Source organism: Salvelinus fontinalis, chromosome 2 (assembly GCF_029448725.1).
Source record: "Salvelinus fontinalis isolate EN_2023a chromosome 2, ASM2944872v1, whole genome shotgun sequence".
In the NCBI taxonomy this organism is placed as follows: Eukaryota; Metazoa; Chordata; class Actinopteri; order Salmoniformes; family Salmonidae; genus Salvelinus; species Salvelinus fontinalis.
Genome location: NC_074666.1, coordinates 43,088,871 through 43,101,153, shown reverse-complemented (window position 1 = coordinate 43,101,153; position 12,283 = coordinate 43,088,871). Strand labels below are relative to the sequence as shown.

General features: G+C 39.7%; 1 protein-coding gene across 5 annotated transcripts in view; it reads left to right on the top strand.

Annotated features, from left to right (window-relative positions):
- Positions 1 to 12,283, top strand: part of igsf9bb (immunoglobulin superfamily, member 9Bb) — a 177,752-nt gene that overhangs the window by 108,024 nt on the left and 57,445 nt on the right. For all 5 annotated transcript variants that reach the window (XM_055875750.1, XM_055875748.1, XM_055875749.1 and 2 more), the window contains exons 6-7: positions 1,361 to 1,502; positions 7,761 to 7,906. In XM_055875750.1, coding sequence (XP_055731725.1) covers positions 1,361 to 1,502; positions 7,761 to 7,906 — 288 coding nt within the window. The remainder of the gene's footprint in view (positions 1 to 1,360; positions 1,503 to 7,760; positions 7,907 to 12,283) is intronic.

Here is a 12,283-nt window from a genome sequence, read left to right as displayed (position 1 = left end):
AATAGTACATGAAAAACTGTTCGTTTCTAAGATTTTTGTTACTCTCTGAACTTCTGTCCGATATGTCTCACGTTTTATACTGATTGAGGATCAAGTCTGTCTATCTACTCAACTGATGGCCCCTTTATTCGCTGAGCGCAACGTGCATACTTCGTGCCTGCTTCACTTACTCATTGCTAGAGCTTGCTCCCCACTCATGCTGCACAGAAGTTAACACACTTGAATAATGCAACACGGCATGTAGAACGGTTCAAACTGTTAATTACTGTTCACAAAACAATGTCCATACAGGCTAGAACACTTTACAATGTAAGATGATACCGATAGCTTCCAGCTTTGTAAGATAACTTTCCTTGCTAGCTAACAGCTGAACGTCAATACACAAAATTGTCACCACTTAATTCTCCCCCTCGAACTGACGAACTGACGGTGTATGCATGTGCCTCATTAATTACATCATTACTGGGTCTTAAAGAGACAGCGCACACTTCTATTAAGTAAAAGATTGCTACTTCTATGCAAATGTTGTTGATTAGTACAATAAAATAAGTTCAAAATGGAAGGGAAAGAGATTTTTTGTAATCTGTAGCCCCATGAAATCAACCTAAACAACCTCAACTCAATGGATGCACACACTCCTATTGAATATGTATTCACCTGTATTGTGAATAGGCCAAGGCTACATATTGATTAACCCAGTTTATCAATAGAGATTTACCATTCAAAAAAATTACCATTATGTTGTTACGTAGTTATATTCGTAAAACAAAGTCTTACTGATTGTATGATTGTATAATTGATTTATTAATTCATACATGGCTGTCTCTGAAAAATGGATGATATTGCACTCAAAAGATGCCCAACGATTGAACAGAGCAGTAGCTTAGTTTATCTGTCTGAATCAAGTGCTATTCTGTGACTTTAGCTAATACGTTGTTTTTTTTTTTTGCCATGGTCTTGCTTTGGTATCGAGTATCGTGATGGTATCATGATACTAAACCTAGTAACGGTATTGAAGTCGAAATGCTGCTATCTTGACAACACTAGCTAGCATGTCACCTTATTTCTGCTGAATAAGAAATTGGCCATTATGTTAATTGGAAAACTTTTAAAATTTGTTTAAAATTTAAATTTGAAAGTGAATTTACCTAGCAATCAGGTGAGGCTTTCATACAAGCCTGCTTTGGGTTTTCCACCTCACACTTTTGCATGTACTTCCGATGTAGTCTACTTATATTATGTCAATTCTTTTCTCATATCTTCTCGTATTTAAATCAAATCAAGTCAATGTGTTTGAGTACATGCAAATAAAGTGAATGTAAATAATTGCCTTTTTTTTTGTTGCTTTCTGTTCTCCCAGGGCCACCGTTCATTGTGTCCCCTCCCCAGAACCTGACAGTGAACATATCCCAAGACGCCAAGCTGGACTGCCTAGCTGAGGCCTACCCCGGCAACCTCACATACACCTGGTTCTGGGAGGATGACAACGTCTTCTTCAAGAAGTAAAGTTATGATTGGGTTCATTACGGTTCCATCCCTCATACCCCACCACCCCACACACTGTACAACCGCTGGCCACATTGAATAGGCTCCCGGGCAGCATTTGGCTCGCGTGCCTGTAGTTTGAGACCCCTGCTATACATGGTCTGAGTTTTATGATGCATTGTTGCTATGAAATGTGTTATCATAATATATTCTGTACCATCCCACCACTTTCATAATTGTTTGTAATGTGGACTATTTTGGGGAATTTTGTCTAATGTAGAATATATTGAGGAGATTATTTCAGGGATATAATGTGTGTGTGTGCGTGTGTTTATGCGCGCATCCATGCATGCGTTTAGCGTGCGTGCGTGAACCTCAGGGCACAGGGTCTTGAACAAGAGCCTGTAATCTGATTGGGCCCATCACTGTCTGACCATATTCAAGTGATGTGTGTGTTTTACATGTTTTACCTTTATTTAACCAGGAAGGGCTCATTGATATTTGAAATCTCTTTTACAAGAGCGTCCTGGCCAAGATAGACAGTACCTAGTCATTACACAATTACAAACAGACAACATGAAAAACTACAGGTAATCTAGTAAAAAAACACAGAATTCACAAGAGTATAACAAAATCATAAAACAGCAAATTGAAAACATTCACAGGTCAGGGAATCAGCCTCAAAATCCTTCATCAATGATTTAAAAACATTAATCGGGACAAGTTCTTCCAGTGTTTGTGTGTGTTCCACTAAAAGATCTTCCAGGATCTCCTGCTACAGGCCATGACATCTTCATTGTCTATCACAAAGTGCTTCAGACAAAGAAAATGTAGTCGACAGTTTATTTTAAACATGTTCCATAGCTAGCACAACAAGGAACAGCAGCAACCATTCATGGACTGCGTTCAAAACTCTATAAGGATATGTCAAAATGTGTTGTTGTCATGTCAATGTGGACATCCTCCAATACAGTAGCTTACATTTATGGGTCCATGTATACATTAGTGTGCCTGGTCATCATTGTCCTACTTGTGCAGGCACGCAGTAACAATTGAGAGACATTGAAGTACTCTGAAATAAAATCCTGTCCTAACTCACATACACAATAAATATGGAATGCGCAACGCATTCAAGTTCTCTGGTTTGAGACCGTTACACAGAGAAAGTGTTATGAGTTCTTGGGTTACCCGCGTTATTGTGCTTTTCTTCCTCTTCACATGATGATGCAGTGGCATAACACCAGCAGTGCCTGAAATCGTGTCGAACAGAAAAGCTTAAATGCAAGGGAAGCTAGCCATCAATACTTGATAATGCCGTTTCCCCTACATGCACCTCGCTCAATGTGTCTTCTCGCTAGGACAGAAGGCTAGAAGTAGTAGTCTTCAATAGCACATACACTGGAACACTTTCATTCAGTTTCTTCAGATCCACCATGCTTAGGGGATGGGCCCAGACGCTTAGCAAAAATATATCCACAGGGAAAAGCGCACACAGAATATAAAAGGTATATGCTTCGAATTTTCATTTATTTAGAGCCAGCACATAAACACCCAATGTTTCGACTAGGTTATTTGTTTTCCTCCACATCAGAGATCAATTCCTGGGTGGGGTGTCCCCTTACAGCCTAAGCTCTGGTACCCCCTGATCTAGTAGGTAGGGAATAAGGATGGGGGGGGGGGGGTGTTAGGGAGAAGAGAGGTATTGAAAAATATTGAAAGAGAGAAAAGTAAAGAGGGACATGCCCAGTGTAGCTTATGTAAGCAAAGTAGGGAGTGGGGGGAGAATGTCAGAGGGAAACTAGTTAGACTGAAGTGGAGGGAGGTCGGGAAGGAGTAGAGATGGGACGATAAACCGAAAAGTACTGACACTAGCATTCCCTTCCTCTTACCAAAGCATTTAGCTTACTTCTCTCATTTTCGGTGATTTTGCTATACAACGTTCCTGTAGATTGTTCTAATTATTTGGTCAATAGTAATAGCCTATGCATTATGTTGATTCCTGCTACGAAAGTATCTGCCTGTCCCTGTTTCGCTGTGGGCTGCTGACTCTCACTCTCTCTTCCAAATGTGCACGTGGAGGAGGGAGAGCTGCATTCTGAGAAGCACAAGCATATGACCGTTGCTCAAAATGCTATTGTGGGAAAAACATTTTTTTTTTTAAAGCAACTACTGTTGTTTTAGTTACAGAGAGGAGAGTCAAAGCTTTCTGTGAGTATGTCATGTATTTCTCATGTTCAATGCACCACATTACAACCGGAGTAGGCTGTGGTTAGTATGGTTTTGAGCCGAGCGGAGCGCGCCATTTGTAATGAATAGGCCTACAGTATATCAAGTAGCCTAGGCCTAGTGTTGGAAAGTTTTTGTAGAACATTAGCCTACATTTACTGATAGATTAATCAATTTGCCTACATGGCTATCTAACAACACTATCATATTTAGAGTTAGCAACATAGCTTAGTGTTTTGAGTTCTCACTTCCTCAGCTGGTGAATAATATAACCTGAAGGCCATTATCCCCAAAGATGTGTGCAAATTCTCTGAAGAGCCAAAAAGAAATCGGATCATTCTGCATCCTATTTTGACAGGTTGCCTACCAAAATATCAATCAAGCATTTGCTGGATATGTTTGATGAAATAGCTTACTTTTTGAACCATCTCAGTTGTTTTACTTGGCACTGGAAAAAGATTGTCTAGAGCCCTGCTGAAAAATGTAAAGTAACTTTCAGCTCTAGCACCTCGCGAAAAAAAAGTATTTCATGTCATTTAGCGCTGATTTATCGTTATCGCAGAAGAATGGGTCAATTTATCGCTAAATTGTTTCTGTCTATATCGCCCAGCTCTAGGAAGGAGGTAGAGCGACACGAGAGAAGGAAGATTGACTCTCTTATTTTCTCTGTCAGGGAAGGTGGAAGACGGCGTCACCATAATGTCACCATAATGTAGACAGAAATAATGAGCAGATAAAGATAGAGATAAAGATAGAGATAGATAGATAGATAGATAGATAGATAGATAGATAGATAGATAGATAGATAGATAGATAGATAGATAGATAGATAGATAGATAGAAAAAAGTAGAACAACATACTGGCTCTACGTACACACACACATACATACATACATACATACATACATACATACATACATACATACATACATACATACATACATAGTGCCTTCAGAAAGTATTCACACCCCTTGACTTTTTCGACATTTTAGAGTTTGTCACTGGCTTACACACAATACCCCATAATATTGTTTTTAGACATTTTTACAAATTAATGAAAAGCTGAATTGTCTTGACTCAATAAGAATTCAAACCCTTTGTTCTTGCAAGCCTAAATAAGTTCAGGAATAAACATTTGCTTAACATGTCCCATAATAACTAGCATGCAATAATAGTGTTTAACACAATTTTTGAATGACTACCTCATCTCTGGACCCCACAAATATAATTATCTGTAAGGTCCCTCTGTCGAGCAGTGAATTTCAAACACAGATTCAACCACAAAGTCCCGGGAGGTTTTCCAATGCCTCGCAAAGAAGAGCACCTATTGGTAGATGGGTAAAAAAAGAAGCAGACATTGAATATCCCTTTGACCATTAATTACACTTTGGATGGTGTATCAATACACCCAGTCACTACAAAGATACAGGCACCCTTCCTAACTCAGTTGCCGGAAAGGAAGGAAACCGCTCAGCGATTTCACCATGAGGCCAATAGTGAATTTTAAAAAGTTACAGAGTTTAATGCCTGTGATAGGAGAAAACGGAGGATGGATCAACAACATTGTAGGTACTCCGCAATACTAACCTAAATGACAGAATGAAAAGAAGGAAGCCTGTACAGAATAACAAATATTCCAAAACATGAATCCTGTTTGCAACAAGGCACTAAAGAAATACTGCAAACATTGTGGCAAATCAATTAACTTTATGTCTGTAAGTGTTATGTTTGTGGCAAATTCAATACACATTACTGAGTGCCACTATCCATATTTTGAAGCATAGTGGTGGCTGCATCATGTTATTGGTATGCTTGTAGTTGTCAAGGATTTTGTTTTTTAAACGTAATGGAGCTAAGCACAGGCAAAGTCCTAGAGAAAAACCTGGTTGTCTGCTTTCCATCAGAGACTGGGAATGATGAATTCACCTTTCAGCAGGACAATAACCTAAAACACAAATATACACTGGAGTTGCTTACCAATACGATATTGAATGTTCCTGAGTGGCCTAGTTCCAGTTTTGAAATAAAATCGTCTTGAAAATCTATGGCAAGACTTGAAAATGGCTGTCTAGCAATGATTAACAACCATCTTGACATTTTTTTCAAAATCCAGGTGTGCAAAGCTCTTTGAGACTTACCCAGAAAATCTCACAGCTGTAATCGCTGCCAACAATGATTATAACATGTATTGAATCGGGTGTGATTTGCAAGTGTCTAAAAACATGTTTTCACTTTCATTATGGGATATTGTGTGTAGATAAGTGAGATTTCTTTTTAATCCATTTTGAGTTCAGGCTGTAACACAACAAAATGTGGAATAAGTCAATGGTTATGAATACTTTCTGAAGGAACTGAACATTTATGCCACACGCATCACAACTGCTGCTACCAGACTCTTATTTGCTATTGCTAATACGGCACAATTTAAATGCTTCCCCTCCCAATCCCACCTTCCCTGATACATGTGTAAATATTGGAATATATATTGTGCCTTCCTGTATTCCACTGATGCTAAAATGTTTATTCAATTCTACTCAGCTATTTACTCTATGTTTTCGTATTATCTTTTATTATTTCTTAATGTTGTTGCATTGTCGAGAAGGAACCTGCAAGTAAGCATTTAGTTGGACAATTTATACCATGTGTATCCTGTACATATGATACGGCTAATAAAACTTGCAACTTGATAGAAGACCCCCCCTCACCACCACCACCTCTTGTCCCGAGAGACAGGAATATCTAGTGACACAGTGCTTGTGTCATTCCACGCTCCACTAGCTGTGATTATGGGCCACCTACTGAGCCCCCAGCCATCCCACATCCACTCATGCATGGCCTGTACACTCTATAGAACAAAATAGGATCTTATGGGCTTTTTCAACCCTCACACTCCCAGAGAAGGAACTTCCTAAGTGGAAGGGAGATGAGGAGAGACAATGGAAGAACCCTCAGTTGGCTATAAGGAGACGGTTTCTCTGTTATTGTAGCACGGGGAAGTTGAGAAAATAGTATTAATGCGCAATGACATTCGAAAATTATTCAACAAGCTATGCCACCTGGGCACTGTACTGATGAAGCATTGTGAGTAAAGCCACATAATTTCAGCCTCACTATTCGGTGTTATTTTTTTATTCTTTTTCACACATCTGTCTTAGTCATTAGCCAGGTTTCCATCCAACCATTTCATGCTAATGAATTTACCAGATGGCTGCCGCATGAAAAGATTCATGACAGTCCTGATGGAAACCAGGAATTATTGGTAAAATGTCCTTATTTCGACAAAACAAAATACACAAGGGTGGATAATTATTTTGTCTTTGAAATTGATTATGCGACAATTTTGGTGGAAACGCCTTTATGTGCAAATATTGATATAATTACCATCATATCGAAGTAAACGTGGAGTAGCGCGATGTTACGTTGAAGGACTACCATCATGACTTGGAAAAGCATTGAGTTTATGGGTAGATGAAATAAGTTATGATGAACTTCAAATGGTGGTTAAGTGCACGATGATCATTCAAATTTCCTGAATGCTGGTGACATGATGATTGGTGCTTGGCTGCCAATTATCAGGTAAAATGATCTTGCTCTTATTCATATCTCATCGTATAACCTACCCTGTCCACTTTATCAGCAAACACTTGTCTAGAGAGAAAACGTTTTTATGACAAAACCATCGGTAGAGATGAAAATGCAACACAAACACATTGAACTTCTGGTTTTTGTATTCAGTACATGGGAGTTAAGCGCAAAAGTGTTTTTTATGTGCACCAGTCATCACATTTTTATCACTAACAAGTCAGTTTGATGGAAACACATCTCTGGTAGGAAAATGTGCATATTGTTTTTATGCATATTTTAGAATAGTCAGGTTAAATCTGTCGCCAATTGGATGGAAACCTAGCTATTTGGGTATATCTTAACTTCCACTTAAATGGAATTTTCACCTAATCTCCCATTGCCGTGAATGCATGATAAAGTGAAAATTGTACTTGTGGAAGTGGTTATAGGCTCTATATTGACGCTCTTCCCTCCCTCCTCTGCAGTGGCCTGAGGGACAGAGTCAGTATTCTGGTGGATGGCTCGCTCATCATCGGCGGCGTGAAGCCTGAAGATGCTGGGAGATTCACCTGCAGCCCCAGCAACAGCCTGGGCCAGCCCCCGTCCGCCTGGGCCCAGCTCACAGTGCAATGTGAGTGCCTGGCCATATCCTCTACAGTCAACCCCTACCCCTTATGTACTTGTGTTCATTAGAATGCACAGAGCTACTGGGTGTACACTACAGCAAGATCCATCCTAACGAACATACCTAATTCTGCTCATCAGCCATACAAAGGACATTGACTGATCCTAGATCTGTACCTATAAGAGCAACTTGAACCTGCAGCTGTGCTGTAGAGCGGTCCCACTGCAACTGAGTACACTCAGTCCTGCTGATGCTGTTCTCTACTTAATGAGTGTTATACTTTACCTAACCACCCTAATGAGCCGCAACGAGAGCTTGGGACTATACAATTCTATCTGCATTTTTGTCCAAATGTTGTTATTGACATAGCCTTGTTTTGTTCAATGTTCTCTACCTATATAGTAGTCTAAATACCCCAAATCATGTTCTGTGCAAAATAATACAAGAAAAAAATTGCTGACATTTTGGGTTTAGATGTGGGGGGGGCATAACCTGCCGGGGGTCTGGTTGGGCATCTAAAGCTAATTTCCTGCATTTTTACACAATTTAATATGCCGTCTCGAATTTAGAACAAAATGCCCAAAGTCAACAAGCTAGGTAAGAGATCATTATTAAATATGTTTAAGTGATTATTAAGATTGAACTAGATCAACGGTAATTCAATAATAAATATTGTTGCACCTAACCAATACCCTAACAAAATAAGAACTCTTGAAAAAATACAAAGACTTTTGATTGTTTATTAAGACATCCTCTATATCAAATTTCAGCCAGACCGAGCAGCCAGCTCGAGCCGCCTGCATATCCGACCCCCAGCAGTCTAGTCAATAACTAAACTCTCTCCTAACACAATTTCCTTCCCAGTTCACATATTTATTTATTTTCATTCACAAGGGAAAGGTTTGAAAACACAAAACAAAAGAAAAAACACATACACCTCAAATATACATTAACAAACAGAAACAGCAAATCCTCCTTATAATTCATATCATAGGACTAATGGTACTGTGGAGCACTTTTTACTTGCACACAATAAAGCTGGGTTGCCCTGTTAGGTTCTAATTTTTCAGAGTAAATAACTCACCAACACTAGAGAAGCTTAACCAAGTTTAATTCTTCCCAAAGGGTCGTTACAGCTGTAATTCAGACAAAAACATGTATTCACATGTGCACTGATATTTAACCCTTTCTCGTAGGTTGAGTCTCCTCCAGAACTGAACATCCAATGCATCTCTGTTGCTAGACAGAACCTAAGTGATATCTGTTCTTCCTCACTTCATCTAACCTGACCTGTACCCCAAAGTGCTCACTCCTCCCCAACTCAAGGCTGTCATGGTTATTGATACAAGACTGTCTCTCTTCTCCTCCCAGATGATCCCTGATGCCTAACAATAACATATGCTGACAATGTAAACGTTATACATTACCCAGTCTCCCTCAGTGGCATTGTTAGTTTCCAAGATCTCCACCCAACACATTCCTAAGCCATCTGGCTTTCCACAGAAAACCATTAACTTCTGACATTAAAACCCAGTCTTTTTCACTCCTTATATTCTATGCTTCTGACCAATCATGTATTTAATATCTCAATGTTCGAAGTTTAGCCTGAATCCAACAGTTCATCCTCTTGAACAATAGCGTCCTAATGTTCAATTTATATGAACTTGGAAATTACTTCTAAATGGACAAACGATGATAATAAAACATGAATTCAAAAAACTAACAAATGCTTATAAATGAACAAACAATGATCACAAACATTCAACGTGAGGTTTACAAACTCAGAGACTTATGGCCTCTGTACTATGATCACATCATACACACTTTTATTTCGATCTCTCATCACACAACAAAATGCCATTCCAGCTGAATCTGCTGTCTTGTTCCATGTCAGATGGAACACTTTTTGTTTCTCCACTTTCTCCTTCTGGTTCCTAAAAGAGTGATAGCATAAGACTTGGAAAGCAACAAAAAGACACACAAAACATAACAGTATTAACAATGTGATAAGCTATGCATAATTATATATGCATGACAACCCAAAGTTTGAAAACATGACAAGTCCCACTCTGTCTTAGCCTGACTATGTCTTCAGGATACTTTTCTGCTGAGGTTGGCAAAATGAATGCTCTAAAAAAGCTTCCTCATGCTTTCACCCAGTCTTCCCCGTCAGACTACAGGATCCAAGAGGTGTTCCTAAGCCATGTCATTCTCACTTTACTCCCCATCATCTTTCTCCATAGCCACCCGATATACAGTTGAAGTCAGAAGTTTACATACACTTTAGCCAAATACATTTAAACTCAGTTTTCACAATTCCTGACATTTAATCCAAGTAAAAATTTCCTGTCTTAGGTCAGTTAGGATCACCACTTTATTTTAAGAATGTGAAATGTCATAGTAATAGTAGAGAGAATTATTGATTTATTTCAGCTTTTATTTCTTTCATCACATTCCCAGTGGGTCAGAAGTTTACATACACTCAATTAGTATTTGGTAGCGTTGCCTTTAAATTGTTAACTTGGGTGAAACGTTTCAGGTAGCCTTCCACAAGCTTCCCACAATAAGTTGGGTGAATTTTGGCCCATTCCTCCTGACAGAGCTGGTGTAACTGAGTCAGGTTTGTAGGCCTCCTTGCTCGCACACACTTTTTCAGTTCTGCCCACAAATGTTCTATGCGATTGAGGTCAGGGCTTTGTGAGGGCCACTCCAATTCCTTGACTTTGTTGTCCCTAAGCTATACCTTCTATTTTTGTTTCATCAGACCAGAGGACATTTCTCCAAAAAGTATGATCTTTGTCCCCATGTGCAGTTGCAAACCATAGTCTGGCTTTTTTTATGGTTGTTTTGGAGCAGTGGCTTCTTCCTTGCTGAGCGGCCTTTCAGGTGATGTCCATGTAGGACTCGTTTTACTGTGGAAATAGATACTTTTGTACCTGTTTCCTCCAGCATCTTCACAAGGTCCTTTGCTGTTGTTCTCGGATTGATTTGCACTTTTCACACCAAATTACGTTAATCTCTAGCAGAGAGAGCGCGTCTCCTTCCTGAGAGGTATGACGGCTGTGTGGTCCCATGGTGTTTATACTTGCGTACTATTGTTTGTACAGATGACCGTGGTACCGTCAGGCGTTTGGAAATTGCTCCCAAGGATGAACCAGACTTGTAGAGGAATACAATTTCTTTTGATTTCCCCATGATGTCAAGCAAAGAGCACTGAGTTTAAAGGTAGGCCTTGAAATACATCCACAGGTACATCTCCAATTGACGCAAATGATGTAAATTAGCCTATCAGAGGCTTCTAAAGCCATTACATAATTTTCTGGAATTTTCCAAGCTGTTGAAAGGCACAGTCAGCTTAGTGTATGTAAACTTCTGACCCACTGGAATTGTGATACAATGAATTATGAGTGAAATAATCTGTTGGAAATATTACTTGTGTCATGCACAAAGTAGATGTCCTTACCGACTTGCCAAAACTGTAGTTTGCAAACAAGAAATTTGTGGAGTGGTTGAAGAACGAGTTTTAATGACTCCAACCTAAGTGTATGTAAACTTCCGACTGCAACTGTACATCTGCCATTTTCTGCTCTGCTTGCTTTTACAAAGAGTGCAACTCATACACACTGACCTAATGCTCAGCTCCCCCACTATCCCCAGTTTAAGTTATGCCGCTGGCTGACACCATTCAAACCAATAAGGGTTTGGAACTTTAAGTCCAATTATCTCAGAATCATCTTTTTGCAGATAGAACCTTATAGTCAGTCCCAAGCTCTCAACAAGCCAAAGACAATTTTCCATCTTACTGTATGTACATTTGATGTAAGCTAAAGCCTTTTGAATCTGAATACAGTAAATATGGCACTATATCTGGCCGTGGTATAGAATAAGTTAGATAGAAACCCTCTCTCTCTATCCACTGCACTGTGTAATTGATTGGAGGTTACATTGGACTCCAAGCCAATTCCAGACCACCCAAGCTCGGGCAAGCGGGCATATTAGCCCCAACCCTGATCCCATCCAACCACTACACACACTCTGTGTCTCTTAACCCCAACACACGCACACCAATGCCGGGAGCCGTGCGGGTTAGAATTGAAACTGTGACCTTGAAGTCACTCTTCTTCCAGGTCACTCGAGTCACTTTCACATTCAGCAATATTCTCCTAGCATGATACGCTCTATTTAGTTTTCGGTCACACTGGCATTGATTAATCGATATTATTCGCAGCCCGCCTTTCATTTATGAGTCGTGACTTTCAAGTACGCCAAGCCTAGTCATTCCCCTGAGGTAAATCAGCTATATTGTATTCCAAATTAATGGAGGCAGGGATGAGCGTTGAGCACCAGTAATATCCATCCATCGGCGAGAAATGTGGCCCCGCG